General features: G+C 48.9%; 1 protein-coding gene across 1 annotated transcript in view; it reads left to right on the top strand.

Annotated features, from left to right (window-relative positions):
- The window catches only part of LOC139367817 (uncharacterized), a 97,281-nt gene that overhangs the window by 50,875 nt on the left and 30,559 nt on the right, over nt 1-15,847 (top strand). Inside the window, exons 7-8 of the mRNA XM_071106155.1 lie at nt 5,972-6,004; nt 11,179-12,117. Coding sequence (XP_070962256.1) covers nt 5,972-6,004; nt 11,179-12,117 — 972 coding nt within the window. The remainder of the gene's footprint in view (nt 1-5,971; nt 6,005-11,178; nt 12,118-15,847) is intronic.

The raw sequence follows: 15,847 nt of genomic DNA on the forward strand, positions 1-15,847 counted from the left end.
GACCACCTAGAGGTGAGGGGGGGGGGGGGCTAGAGGAACAGCAAGACCACCTAGAGGTGAGGGGGGGGGGGCTAGAGGAACAGCAAGACCACCTAGAGGTGAGGGTGGGGGGGGGGCTAGATGAACAGCAAGACCACTTAGAGGTGATGGGGGGGATAGAGGAACAGCAAGACCACCTAGAGGTGAGGGGGGATAGAGGAACAGCAAGACCACCTAGAGGTGAGGGGGGGGGGGTGCTAGAGGAACAGCAAGACCACCTAGAGGCGAGGGGGGGGGGCTAGAGGAACAGCAAGACCACCTAGAGGTGAGGGGGGGGGGCCTAGAGGAACATCAAGACCACCTAGAGGTGAGGGGGGGGGGGGGGGGGGGGGGGGAACAGCAAGACCACCTAGAGGTGAGGGGGGATAGAGGAACAGCAAGACCACCTAGAGGTGAGGGGGGGGCTAGAGGAACATCAAGACCCCCTAGAGGTGAGGGGGGGGGAGCTAGAGGAACTGCAAGACCACCTAGAGATGAGTGGGGGGCTAGAGGACTAGAGGGACTAGAGGACTAGAGGGACTAGAGGGATTAGAGGACTAGAGGACTAGATGGACTAGAGGGACTAGAGGACTAGAAGGACTAGAGGGACAAGAGGACTAGAGGGACTAGAGGACTAGAGGGACTAGAGGAATAGAGGGACTAGAGGACTAGAGGGACTAGAGGACTAGAAGGACTAGAGGGACTAGAGGGACTAGAGGGCTCGAGGACTAGAGGGAATAGAGGGACTAGAGGGACTAGAGGGACTAGAGGACTAGAGGGACTAGAGGGACTAGAATACTGGAGGACTAGAGGGACTAGAGGACTAGAGGACTGGAGGGACTCGAGGGACTAGAGGACTAGAGGACTAGAGGGACTAGAGGGACTAGAGGGATTAGAGGACTGGAGGACTAGAGGGACTAGAGGACTGGATGGACTAGAGGGACTAGAGGACTAGAGGGACTAGAGGGACTAGAGGACTAGAGGGACTAGAGCTAGAGGACTAGAGGGACTAGAGCTAGAGGACTAGAGGGACTAGAGGGACTAGAGGGACTAGAGGACTAGAGGGACTAGAGGGACTAGAATACTGGAGGACTAGAGGGACTAGAGGACTAGAGGACCGGAGGGACTAGAGGGACTCGAGGGACTAGAGGACTCAAGGTACTAGAGGGACTAGAGGACTGGAGGACTAGAGGGACTAGAGGGACTAGAGAACTGGATGGACTAAAGGACTAGAGGGACTAGAGGGACTAGAGGACTAGAGGGACTAGAGGGACTAGAGGACTAGAGGGACTAGAGGACTAGAGGGACTAGAGGACTAGAGGACTAGAGGGACTAGAGGATTAGAGGACTAGAGGACTAGAAGGACTAGAGGGACTAGAGGACTAGAGGGACTAGAGGGACTAGAGGGACTAGAGGACTGGTTGGACTAAAGGACTAGAGGGACTAGAGGGACTAGAGGACTTGAGGGACTAGAGGGACTAGAGGGACTAGAGGGACTAGAGGACTAGAGGGACTAGAGGGACTAGAATACTGGAGGACTAGAGGGACTAGAGGGACTAGAGGACTGGATGGACTAAAGGGCTAGAGGGACTAGAGGCACTAGAGGACTAGAGGGACTAGAGGGACTAGAGGGACTAGAGGGACTAGAGGACTAGAGGGTCTATAGGGACTAGAGGACTAGAGGGACTAGAGGACTAGAGGACTAGATGACTAGAGGACTAGAGGGACTAGAGGACTAGAGGACTAGAGGGACTAGATGACTAGAGGGACTAGAGGACTAGAGGGACTAGAGGACTAGAGGACTAGAGGGACTAGAGGACTAGATGACTAGAGGAGTAGAGGGACTAGAGGACTAGAGGACTAGAGGGACTAGAGGGACTAGAGGACTAGAGGGACTAGAGGACTAGAGGGACTAGAGGACTAGAGGACTAGAGGACTAGAGGACGAGAGGACTAGAGGACTAGAGGACTAGAGGGACTAGAGGACTAGAGGACGAGAGGAGCAGATAGACCACCTAGAAGGACTAGAAGACTAGAGGGACTAGAGGACTAGAGGACTAGAGGACTAGAGGGACTAGAGGACTAGAGGACTAGCTGGACTAGATGACTACAGGACTAGAGGACTAAAGGGACTAGAGGGACTAGAGGACTAGAGGACTAGAGGGCTAGATGACTAGAGGGACTAGAGGAGCAGATAGACCACCTAGAAGGACTAGAGGAGCAGATAGACCTCCTAGAAGGTCTAGAGGACTAGAAGAGCAGATAGACCACCTAGAGGGACTAGACACTTCAACTCTCTAACGTCTTCCTGTTGTTCTGTCATTGAAGGAACAAAGTAGAGGCTTTCAGAAAACTCCAGGTCTTGAAACACGCTGTGGAATTGACCCAGTTCCTTTACTGTAACTTGATATTCCATTGGTGTTGGGTAATGGTCATTGTGTAATAGGATACAATGGCTGTTGTGGAACAAGGGAAGCCCTCCCTCCTCTCTCCTCCTCGCTTCACCTTGTTTCACAAGCTGTCTGTTTCCTGTTGTGTCAGAGTTTCTCACTCCACACCGACCCACAGAGACCATTGAGCCAATCAGCAAGCAAGACCACCTAGAGGTGAGGGGGGGGCTAGAGGAACATCAAGACCCCCTAGAGGTGAGGGGGGGGGAGCTAGAGGAACTGCAAGACCACCTAGAGATGAGTGGGGGGCTAGAGGACTAGAGGGACTAGAGGACTAGAGGGACTAGAGGGATTAGAGGACTAGAGGACTAGATGGACTAGAGGGACTAGAGGACTAGAAGGACTAGAGGGACAAGAGGACTAGAGGGACTAGAGGACTAGAGGGACTAGAGGAATAGAGGGACTAGAGGACTAGAGGGACTAGAGGACTAGAAGGACTAGAGGGACTAGAGGGACTAGAGGGCTCGAGGACTAGAGGGAATAGAGGGACTAGAGGGACTAGAGGGACTAGAGGACTAGAGGGACTAGAGGGACTAGAATACTGGAGGACTAGAGGGACTAAAGGACTAGAGGACTGGAGGGACTCGAGGGACTAGAGGACTAGAGGACTAGAGGGACTAGAGGGACTAGAGGGATTAGAGGACTGGAGGACTAGAGGGACTAGAGGACTGGATGGACTAGAGGGACTAGAGGACTAGAGGGACTAGAGGGACTAGAGGACTAGAGGGACTAGAGCTAGAGGACTAGAGGGACTAGAGCTAGAGGACTAGAGGGACTAGAGGGACTAGAGGGACTAGAGGACTAGAGGGACTAGAGGGACTAGAATACTGGAGGACTAGAGGGACTAGAGGACTAGAGGACCGGAGGGACTAGAGGGACTCGAGGGACTAGAGGACTCAAGGTACTAGAGGGACTAGAGGACTGGAGGACTAGAGGGACTAGAGGGACTAGAGAACTGGATGGACTAAAGGACTAGAGGGACTAGAGGGACTAGAGGACTAGAGGGACTAGAGGGACTAGAGGACTAGAGGGACTAGAGGACTAGAGGGACTAGAGGACTAGAGGACTAGAGGGACTAGAGGATTAGAGGACTAGAGGACTAGAAGGACTAGAGGGACTAGAGGACTAGAGGGACTAGAGGGACTAGAGGGACTAGAGGACTGGTTGGACTAAAGGACTAGAGGGACTAGAGGGACTAGAGGACTTGAGGGACTAGAGGGACTAGAGGGACTAGAGGGACTAGAGGACTAGAGGGACTAGAGGGACTAGAATACTGGAGGACTAGAGGGACTAGAGGGACTAGAGGACTGGATGGACTAAAGGGCTAGAGGGACTAGAGGCACTAGAGGACTAGAGGGACTAGAGGGACTAGAGGGACTAGAGGGACTAGAGGACTAGAGGGTCTATAGGGACTAGAGGACTAGAGGGACTAGAGGACTAGAGGACTAGATGACTAGAGGACTAGAGGGACTAGAGGACTAGAGGACTAGAGGGACTAGATGACTAGAGGGACTAGAGGACTAGAGGGACTAGAGGACTAGAGGACTAGAGGGACTAGAGGACTAGATGACTAGAGGAGTAGAGGGACTAGAGGACTAGAGGACTAGAGGGACTAGAGGGACTAGAGGACTAGAGGGACTAGAGGACTAGAGGGACTAGAGGACTAGAGGACTAGAGGACTAGAGGACGAGAGGACTAGAGGACTAGAGGACTAGAGGGACTAGAGGACTAGAGGACGAGAGGAGCAGATAGACCACCTAGAAGGACTAGAAGACTAGAGGGACTAGAGGACTAGAGGACTAGAGGACTAGAGGGACTAGAGGACTAGAGGACTAGCTGGACTAGATGACTACAGGACTAGAGGACTAAAGGGACTAGAGGGACTAGAGGACTAGAGGACTAGAGGGCTAGATGACTAGAGGGACTAGAGGAGCAGATAGACCACCTAGAAGGACTAGAGGAGCAGATAGACCTCCTAGAAGGTCTAGAGGACTAGAAGAGCAGATAGACCACCTAGAGGGACTAGACACTTCAACTCTCTAACGTCTTCCTGTTGTTCTGTCATTGAAGGAACAAAGTAGAGGCTTTCAGAAAACTCCAGGTCTTGAAACACGCTGTGGAATTGACCCAGTTCCTTTACTGTAACTTGATATTCCATTGGTGTTGGGTAATGGTCATTGTGTAATAGGATACAATGGCTGTTGTGGAACAAGGGAAGCCCTCCCTCCTCTCTCCTCCTCGCTTCACCTTGTTTCACAAGCTGTCTGTTTCCTGTTGTGTCAGAGTTTCTCACTCCACACCGACCCACAGAGACCATTGAGCCAATCAGCAAGCATGAACCAACCCTGATTTCTGTTCCATTAAGGATGTGAATTACAACATGCCATCACACACAGAGTTTATTGTCCACCAAGGGTGTGTGTGTGTGTGTGTGTGTGTGTGTGTGTGTGTGTGTGTGTGTGTGTGTGTGTGTGTGTGTGTGTGTGTGTGTGTGTGTGTGTGTGTGTGTGTGTGTGTGTGTGTGTGTTGGTGTGTCTGTCACAAGAGTTTGAGGTTTAGTGGGTGGTGTGTGTGTGTCCAGTCCAGACAGCTGTGTGTTTGACATAAGTCATACCGTACCCCCCCCAGACTGAAAACACACACATCACTGTCTGGAATCTGGACCCAGTGAAAACAACAGGACCAAATGGGATCTAACCTACTGAAATAACTGTGCCGTCATTGATCAGCCATCCACCATGACTAACAGAAAAACATTATGAAGTGGCACTCCCATCGAGACTACACAGCTATCAACTACTGGTTCAGATTGAAACAACAGAACGGCTTGAATATGTCTAACATATGGTTCTTCTCCATTCATACCGTATCCCCCAGACTGAGAAGTCTATATAACACCTCTCACACACGTGGCTATCCATCCGTCCATCCGTCCATCCACCCGTCCATCCATCCATCAGTCCATACATCCTTCCATCCTTCCATCCATCCATCTATCCTTCCTTCCTTCCTTCCTTCCTTCCTTCCTTCCTTCCATCCTCCCATCCATCCGTCCTTCCGTCCTTCCTTCCTTCCTTCCTTCCTTCCTTCCTTCCTTCCTTCCTTCCTTCCTTCCATCCATCCTTCCTTCCTTCCTTCCTTCCTTCCTTCCTTCCTTCCTTCCATCCTTCCTTCCTTCCTTCCTTCCTTCCATCCATCCATCCTTCCTTCCTTCCTTCCTTCCTTCCTTCCTTCCTTCCATTCTTCCATCCATCCTTCCTTCCTTCCTTCCTTCCATCCATCCATCCATCCATCCATCCATTCTTCCTTCCTTCCTTCCTTCCTTCCTTCCTTCCTTCCTTCCTTCCTTCCTTCCTTCCTTCCTTCCTTCCTTCCTTCCTTCCTTCCATCCATCCTTCCTTCCTTCCATCCATCCTTCCTTCCTTCCTTCCTTCCTTCCTTCCATCCACCCATCCATCCATCCATCCATATAATAATTCAACCTGTTGTCATTGTTCCCTGTAGGTGAATTATGCTGTGCTGAAGGAAGAGGTGGAGGCATGTCTCTCAGGATCTATGTCTCCTGAGAGACATGCTGAACATCTTTGTTTTCGTTTACCTTGACGATATCCTGATTTTTTCACCGTCACTCCAGATTCATGTTCAGCACGTTCGACGTGTCCTCCAGCGCCTTTTAGAGAATTGTCTTTTTGTGAAGGCTGAGAAGTGCACTTTTCATGCCTCCTCCGTCACATTTCTCGGTTCTGTTATTTCCGCTGAAGGCATTAAGATGGATCCCGCTAAAGTCCAAGCTGTCATTGATTGGCCCGTCCCTAAGTCACGCGTCGAGCTGCAGCGCTTTCTCGGCTTCGCGAACTTCTATCGTCGTTTCATCCGTAATTTCGGTCAGGTGGCCGCTCCTCTCACAGCCCTTACTTCTGTCAAGACGTGCTTTAAGTGGTCCGTTTCCGCCCAGGGAGCTTTTGATCTCCTCAAGAATCGTTTTACATCCGCTCCTATCCTTGTTACACCTGACGTCTCTAGACAGTTCGTTGTCGAGGTTGACGCGTCAGAGGTGGGCGTGGGAGCCATTCTTTCTCAGCGCTCCCTCTCTGACGACAAGGTCCACCCATGCGCGTATTTTTCTCATCGCCTGTCGCCGTCGGAACGTAACTATGATGTGGGTAACCGCGAACTGCTCGCCATCCGGTTAGCCCTAGGCGAATGGCGACAGTGGTTGGAGGGGGCGACCGTTCCTTTTGTCGTTTGGACTGACCATAGGAACCTTGAGTACATCCGTTCTGCCAAACGACTTAATGCGCGTCAGGCGCGTTGGGCGCTGTTTTTCGCTCGTTTCGAGTTCGTGATTTCTTATCGTCCGGGCTCTAAGAACACCAAGCCTGATGCTTTGTCTCGTCTCTTCAGTTCTTCAGTAGCCTCCACTGACCCCGAGGGGATTCTCCCTGAGGGGCGTGTTGTCGGGTTGACTGTCTGGGGAATTGAGAGGCAGGTAAAACAAGCGCTCACTCACACTCCGTCGCCGCGCGCTTGTCCTAGGAACCTTCTTTTCGTTCCCGTTCCTACTCGTCTGGCCGTTCTTCAGTGGGCTCACTCTGCCAAGTTAGCCGGCCACCCTGGCGTTCGGGGTACGCTTGCTTCCATTCGCCAGCGTTTTTGGTGGCCCACCCGGGAGCATGACACGCGTCGTTTCGTGGCTGCTTGTTCGGTCTGCGCGCAGACTAAGTCCGGTAACTCTCCTCCTGCCGGCCGTCTCAGGCCGCTTCCTATCCCCTCTCGACCGTGGTCTCACATCGCCTTAGATTTTGTCACCGGACTGCCTTCGTCAGCGGGGAAGACTGTTATTCTTACGGTTGTCGATAGGTTCTCTAAGGCGGCTCATTTCATTCCCCTTGCTAAGCTTCCTTCTGCTAAAGAGACGGCACAAATCATCATCGAGAATGTTTTCAGAATTCATGGCCTTCCGTCAGACGTCGTTTCGGACAGAGGTCCGCAATTCACGTCTCAATTTTGGAGGGAGTTTTGCCGTTTGATTGGGGCTTCCGTCAGTCTCTCTTCCGGCTTTCACCCCCAGTCTAACGGTCAAGCAGAACGGGCCAATCAGACTATTGGTCGCATCTTACGCAGTCTTTCTTTTCGCAACCCTGCGTCTTGGTCAGAACAGCTTCCCTGGGCAGAATACGCCCACAACTCGCTTCCTTCGTCTGCGACCGGGCTATCTCCTTTTCAGAGTAGCCTCGGGTACCAGCCTCCGCTGTTCTCATCTCAGTTCGCCGAGTCCAGCGTCCCCTCCGCTCAGGCTTTTGTCCAACGTTGCGAGCGCACCTGGAAGAGGGTCAGGTCTGCACTTTGCCGTTATAGGGCGCAGACTGTGAGGGCTGCTAATAAGCGTAGAACTAAGAGTCCTAGATATTGTCGCGGTCAGAGAGTTTGGCTCTCCACTCAGAACCTTCCCCTTAAGGTGGCTTCTCGCAAGTTGACCCCGCGGTTCATTGGTCCGTTCCGTATTTCTCGGGTCATTAATCCTGTCGCAGTTCGACTTCTTCTTCCGCGATACCTTCGTCGCGTCCACCCGGTCTTCCATGTCTCCTGTATTAAGCCCGTTCTTCGCGCCCCCGCTCGTCTCCCCCCCCCCCCCCCCCCCCCATCCTTGTCGAGGGCGCACCCATCTACAGGGTCCGCAGGATTTTGGACATGCGTCCTCGGGGCCGTGGTCACCAGTACCTTGTCGATTGGGAGGGGTACGGTCCTGAAGAGAGGAGTTGGGTTCCCTCTCGGGACGTGCTGGACCGTGCGCTGATCGAGGATTTCCTCCGTTGCCGCCAGGTTTCCTCCTCGAGTGCGCCAGGAGGCGCTCGGTGAGTGGGGGGGTACTGTCATGTTGTGTCTTGTCTCTGTCCTTTCCCTTCACCCTGTCTCCCTCTGCTGGTCGTTGTTAGGTTACCTTTTCTCCCCCGCTTTCTCCCAGCTGTTCCTTGTCTCCTCTAACTACCCATTCACCCCGTTTCCCACCTGTTCCCTTTTTCCCTCTGATTAGGTCCCTATATCTCTCTCTGTTTCTGTTCCTGTCCTTGTCGGATTCTTGTTTGTGTTTCATGCCTGAGCCAGACTATCGTCATGTTTGCTGTAACCTTGTCCTGTCCTGTCGGAATCTGCCGGTCTATCTGAGCCTACCTATGTTTGGTTATTAAAGAAGCTCTGTTTAAGTTAGTTCGCTTTTGGGTCCTCATTCACTCACCATAACACTGACTGGCTTTCTTGATGTCTATAGGATTCTCTCTGGTATGCAGTCTGGTTTCCGCTCAGGTTATGGATGTGTCATTGCAACCTTAAAGGTTCTAAATTATGTCACCACTGCCCTTGATTCTACAAAATGTTGTGCTGCTATTTTTACTGACTTGGCCAAAGCTTTTGATACAGTAGACAATGCATTCTTGTGGGCCAGCTAAGGAGTATTGATATATCTGAGGGGTCTTTGGCCTGGTTTGCTAACTACCATCTCAAGAGTGCAGTGTATAAAGTCAGAACATCTGCTGCCTCAACCAATGCCTGTCACCAAGGGAGTACCCCAAGGCTCGATCCTAGGCCCCACACTCTTCTCAATGTACATCAACAACATAGCTCAGGCAGTAGGAAGCTCTCTCATCCATTTATACTCAGATTATACAGTACACAGCTGGTCCCTCCCCAGATGTTGTGTTAAACGCTCTACAACAAAGCGTTCTCTGCCCTTAACCTTGTTCTGAACACCTCCAAAACAAAGGTAATATGGTTTGGTAAGAAGAATGCCCCTCTCCCCACAGGTGTTATTACTACCTCTGAGGGTTTAGAGTTTGAGGTAGTTACCTCATACAAGTACTTGGGAGTATGGCTAGACGGTACACTGTCCTTCTCTCAGCACACATCAAAGCTGCAGGCTAAGGTTAACTATAGACTTGGTTTCCTCTATCATAATCGCTCCTCTTTCACCCCAGCTGACAAACTTTAAATCTGATTCAGATGACCATCCTACCCATGCTCGATTATGGAGACGTAATTTGTAGATCGGCAGGTAAGGGTGCTCTCGAGCGGCTAGATGTTCCTTACCATTCGGTCATCAGATTTACCACCAATGCTTCTTATAGGACACATCACTGCACTCTATACTCCTCTGTAAACTGGTCATCTCTGTATACCCGTCACAACACCCACTGGTTGATGCTTATTTATAAAACCCTCTTAGGCCTCACTCCCCCCTATCTGAGATATCTACTGCAGCCCTCATCCTCCACATACAACACCTGTTCTGCCAGTCACATTCTGTTAAAGGTCCCCAAAGCACACATCCCTGGGTCACTCCTATTTTCAGTTTGCTGCAGCTAGTGACTGGAACGAGCTGCAACAAACACTCAAACTGGACGGTTTTATCTCAATCTCTTCATTCAAAGACTCAATCATGAACACTCTTACCGAAAGTCATGACTGCTTCATGTGATGTATTGTTGTATCTACCTTCTTGCCTTTGTGCTGTTGTCTGTGCCCAATAATGTTTTTACCATGTTTTGTGCTGCTACCATGTTGTGCTGCTGGCATGTTGTGTTGCTACCAAAATGTTGTCATGTGGTGTTGCTACCATGCTGTGTTGTGATGTGTTGCTGCCATGATATGTTGTTGTCTTAGGTCTCTATTTGTGTAGTGGTGAGTTAGGAACTCCTCCCACCTGGTTGTCTAGGTCTTAATTGATGAATTAGAAGCTCCTCGCACCTGGCTGTCTAGGTTTTAATTGATGAGTTTGGAACTCCTCTCACCTGGTTGTCTAGGTCTTAATTGATGAATTAGAAGCTCCTCGCACCTGGCTGTCTAGGTCTTAATTGATGAGTTTGGAACTCCTCTCACCTGGTTGTCTAGGTCTTAATTGATGAGTTTGGAACTCCTCTCACCTGGTTGTCTAGGTCTTAATTTATGAATTAGAAACTCCTCGCACCTGGTTGTCTAGGTATTAATTGATGAGTTTAGAACTCCTCTCACCTGGTTGTCTAGGTCTTAATTGATGAGTTTAGAACTCCTCTCACCTGGTTGTCTAGGTCTTAATTGATGAGTTTGGAACTCCTCTCACCTGGTTGTCTAGGTCTTAATTGATGAATTAGAAGCTCCTCGCACCTGGCTGTCTAGGTCTTAATTGATGAGTTTGGAACTCCTCTCACCTGGTTGTCTAGGTCTTAATTGATGAGTTTGGAACTCCTCTCACCTGGTTGTCTAGGTCTTAATTTATGAATTAGAAACTCCTCGCACCTGGTTGTCTAGGTATTAATTGATGAGTTTAGAACTCCTCTCACCTGGTTGTCTAGGTCTTAATTGATGAGTTTAGAACTCCTCTCACCTGGTTGTCTAGGTCTTAATTGATGAGTTTAGAACTCCTCTCACCTGGTTGTCTAGGTCTCAATTGGTGCGTTTAGAACTCCTCTCACCTGGTTGGCTATGGCTTAATTGGTCACTAATTGAAAGAAAATAACTTTTTCAGCCCTGGTCTAAACGTTAGTCAGTCGATTGATTGACTTGTTAACTGGTTGACTGGTTGACTGACTGATTGGTTGACTGGTTGACTGATTTATTGGTTGACTGACTAATTGGTTGACTGACTGATTGGTTGACTGGTTGACTGGTTGACTGAATGATTGGTTGACTGATTGACTGGTTGACTGATTCATTGATTGAATGATTGATCATTCCTCTAGATCCATGAGCGTCTGGAGGAGTTGAGGTCCATGCTGGGATGGATGCTGGTCCACTGGAGAAACCAGAAACACCAGAGGAGTCAACGCAGGAATAACGAGACTGAACCTAATGAAGATCTTATCGACTCTGAGCCCCCAACAGAGCAGACTTCTGGAGATAATATCTACTCAAAGACCACAGTAGAGTCCACTAGAGACAACATCTACTCAGAGACCACAGTAGAGTCCACTAGAGACAACATCTACTCAGAGACCACAGTAGAGTCCACTAGAGACAACATCTACTCAGAGACCACAGTAGAGTCCACTAGAGACAACATCTACTCAGAGACCACAGGAGCAGATATCTACACAGATGATACAGCCTGCTCCACCCACAGTACCCCTGCTCAGCCAGAGACCCACAGTACCCCTGCTCAGCCAGAGACCCACTTTACCCCTGAACTGAGTGTCTTTGAGGACAGACTGAGGAAAATAGACACTCTGTACTGTCCCGCAACAGACCAGCAAAGTTGGAAGGACCAAGAGGATGGCTATCAGGTGATGAACAGCAACACAGGGCCTCTAAGGGGCCTCACCTCTCCCCCAGAGACCCACCAATCCCCCTGCCTGGTCTTAAAAGAGCCCAGCAGCCCAGCCCTCTGCCTGGGGGGCACCATGAGCCTAGGGGGCACCTCAGTCAACAGCAGCCCTAAGGTTAGAATGGGGGGGCAGGGGGTTAGCTTGGTGGGCCAGGGGGTTCGCCTGGGGAACCAGGGGGGAATGGTCTACCTAGGGGGCACCGTCAAGAACAGCCCTACCCTCAGCCTTGGAGGCAGTGTGGACCTGGGGGGTACTGTCAATCTCATCCTCAGCTTGGGGAACCAAGGAGACAGTCATGTGGAGGTGATGGAGGCTAATCCTAGGGTGGGTGAGGAGAGCACAGAGCCTGTCCACAGGGTAAGAACCACAGACCTCCTCTCATATATATCTACCTGACTGTCCTGACCACTCTGTACCTACCTGACTGGACTGACCACTCTGTACCTACCTGACTGTCCTGAACACTCTGTACCTACCTGACTGTCCTGACCACTCTGTACCTACCTGACTGGACTGACACATCTATACCTACCTGACTGTCCTGACCACTCTGTACCTACCTGACTGTCCTGAACACTCTGTACCTACCTGACTGTCCTGAACACTCTGTACCTATCTGACTGGACTGTCCACTCTGTACCTACCTGACTGTCCTGACCACTCTGTACCTACCTGACTGAACTGACCACTCTATACCTACCTGACTGGACTGACCACTCTGTACCTACCTGACTGGACTGACACCTCTGTACCTACCTGACTGGACTGTCCATTGTCCTGAAACACTATTTCAACCCTCTGTATTTGTTTCTCCTATAGAATCATAGCACTGGGTGTCCACTTCCACACACCCTTCTCAGCTGTTTCCAGCTATCCTTTCTTGCCTTAATTACCATACTTTCTCTTTTCTACCTCTCCCTCTATCTCTTTCTTTCTCTCTCCCTCTCGCTCTCACTGTCTCTACCTCTGCCTCTCCCTCTCCCTCTCTTTTTCTCCCCGTCTATCTTTCTCTCTCTCTCTCTCTCTATTCCTCTTTCTCTATCCCTCTCTCGCTCTCTACCTCTACTTTTCCCTTTCTCTCTCTCAACCTCGCTCTCTCTCTACCCCTCTATCTCTCTACTTCTCTCTCACTCTCTACTCCTCTATCTCTATCTTTCTCTCAACCTCGGTCTCTCTCTACCCCTCTCACTCTCTACCCCTCTCTCTCTCTCTCTCTCTCTCTCTTCCCCTCTCTCTTCCCCTACCCCTCTACTCTCGCTCTCTCTACCCCTCTCTCTTTACCCCTCTCTCTCTCTCTACCCCTCTTTTTCTCTCGCTATCTCTCTCTTTCTACACCTCTAACTATATATCTCTCTCTTTCTCTCTCTCTCACTCTCTCTCTCTCTACCCTTCTCTCCATATCTCTCTCTACCCCTCTCTCTCTCAGCCACATAAAACCTTTTGGAGGTGCTGCCAGGGTCTGTGGGAAAATACTCTGGGTAGTTTAAAGAGAAAGATTTATCGCCAGAGTGCAGAACAGGTAAATGGGTTAGTGTGAGCTGAAGCAGCATGCCAAGTCTCTACTACAGTACGTCTCTACTACAGTATGTCTCTACTACAGTATGTCTCTACTACAGTATGTCTCTACTACAGTGAGTCTCTACTACAGTGTGTCTCTACTACAGTGTGTCTCTACAACAGTGTGTCTCTACTACAGTATGTCTATACTACAGTGAGTCTCTACTACAGTATGTCTCTACTACAGTGTGTCTCTACTACAGTATGTCTCTACTACAGTGAGTCTCTACTACCATATGTCTCTACTACAGTGTGTCTCTACTACAGTGAGTCTCTACTACAGTGTGTGCGTGTGCAGATAAATACAGTGAGTCTCTACTACCATATGTCTCTACTACAGTATGTCTCTACTACAGTGTGTCTCTACTAGAGTGTGTCTCTACTACAGTATGTCTCTACTACAGTGTGTCTCTACTACAGTATGTCTCTACTACAGTGTGTCTCTACTACAGTGAGTCTCTACTACAGTGAGTCTCGACTACAGTATGTCTCTACTACAGTGAGTCTCTACTACAGTATATCTCTACTACAGTACGTCTCTACTACAGTGTGTCTCTACTACAGTGAGTCTCTACTACAGTGTGTCTCTACTACAGTGTGTCTCTACTACAGTGAGTCTCTACTACAGTGAGGCTCTACTACAGTGTGTCTCTACTACAGTGTGTCTCTACTACAGTGAGTCTCTACTACAGTGTGTCTCTACTACAGTGTGTCTCTACTACAGTATGTCTCTACTACAGTGAGTCTCTACTACAGTGTGTGCGTGTGCAGATAAATACAGTGAGTCTCTACTACCATATGTCTCTACTACAGTGAGTCTCTACTACAGTGAGTCTCTACTACAGTATGTCTCTACTACAGTGAGTCTCTACTACAGTGATTCTCTACTACAGTGATTCTCTACTACAGTGAGTCTCTACTACAGTGAGTCTCTACTACAGTGAGTCTCTACTACAGTGTGTGCGTGTGCAGATAATCGGAAGCATGCTCTAAAGTGTGTCACAGCAAGGCACCTGATTGGTTCTGTCATCTTAACTGTGATGATGTCATCTTTCATCTGTAACACATGCTGCTAAATGACCCAGTCTTAGGCTGTCCCAAACAACATCCTATTTCCTACATCCTGTACACTGACTATACATAATATTATGAACACCTGATCTTTCCCTGACATAGACTGACCAGGTGACATCTCCCTTATTGATGTCACCTGTTAAAGATGCACTACGCAGAACGTGCTCCACTGTTTCCTGGTTGCTACAATTCTAATAGTTTGACTAACTTCAGTTTATGTGACAAAACAAGCATGTAGAGTGTAGAAAATCATTATACCCTCTAAACCGCTGTGAAATGTATTTTCCATAACTGTTACGGTTGTCGTAAGAACAGGACCAAGGTGCAGCGGATCCACATATTTATTTCAAAGTGACATTTTTGAAAAAACAATAAATCAAATAAATTAACAACTTAAAAACTTCTTGGAACTCTAGGTGCAGTATTTTCATTTTTGGAAAAAAAGCGTTCCCGTTTTAAACTGGATATTTTGTCAGGAAAAGATGCTAGAATATGCATATAATTGACAACTTTCGATAGAAAACACTCTAACATTTCCAAAACTGTAAAGATATTGTCTGTAAGTATAACAGAACTGACGTTGCAGGCGAAAGCCTGAGAAAAATCCAATCCGGAAGTGCCCCAGGTTTTGAAAGCTCTGCGTTCCAATGACTCCCTATTTGGCTGTGAATGTGCTATCAACCAGCTTACGCTTTCTACGTATTCCCCAAGGTGTCTACAGCATTGTGACATAGTTTTACGCATTTCTGTTGAAGAATAGCCGCAGGCGGCCACATTGCGTAAGTGGTCACATGGTGGCTCCGAGAGAGATTCTCGTGTAAAATACAGAGGTAGCCATTACTCCAATCGGTCCTAGAGAAAAAGGAATTGTCCCGACGGATATATTATCAAATGGATATTAGAAAAACACCTTGAGGATTGATTCTAAACAACGTTTGCCATGTTTCTGTCGATATTATGGAGCTAATTTGGAATATTTTTCGGAGTTGTGGTGACTGCAATTTCCGGGAGATTTCTCAGCCAAACGTGAAGAACAAACAGAGCTGTTTCGCCTACAAAAATAATATCTTGGGAAAAAATGACCTGGGAGTCTCGTGAGTGAAAACATCCAAAGTTCATCAAAGGTAGACGATTGAATTTGATTGCTTTTCTGATTTCCGTGACCAAGTTACCTGCTGCTAGCAAGGCATAATGCTATGCTAGGCTATCGATAAACTTACACAAATGCTTGTCTAGCGTTTGGGAGTCACAAAAGGTCGTGACTAAGTGGTGCACATGCACAAACACAAAATATAATATACCACAAACACAGGTGGGAAAAATAGCTACTTAAATATGATCCTCAATTAGAGACAACGATTACCAGCTGCCTCTAATTGGGAATCATACAAAAACATAACATAGAAAAAAAACTAGAACACAACATAGAAATATTAAACTAGAATACCCCCTAGTC

This window comes from Oncorhynchus clarkii, chromosome 16, assembly GCF_045791955.1.
Source record: "Oncorhynchus clarkii lewisi isolate Uvic-CL-2024 chromosome 16, UVic_Ocla_1.0, whole genome shotgun sequence".
In the NCBI taxonomy this organism is placed as follows: domain Eukaryota; kingdom Metazoa; phylum Chordata; class Actinopteri; order Salmoniformes; family Salmonidae; genus Oncorhynchus; species Oncorhynchus clarkii.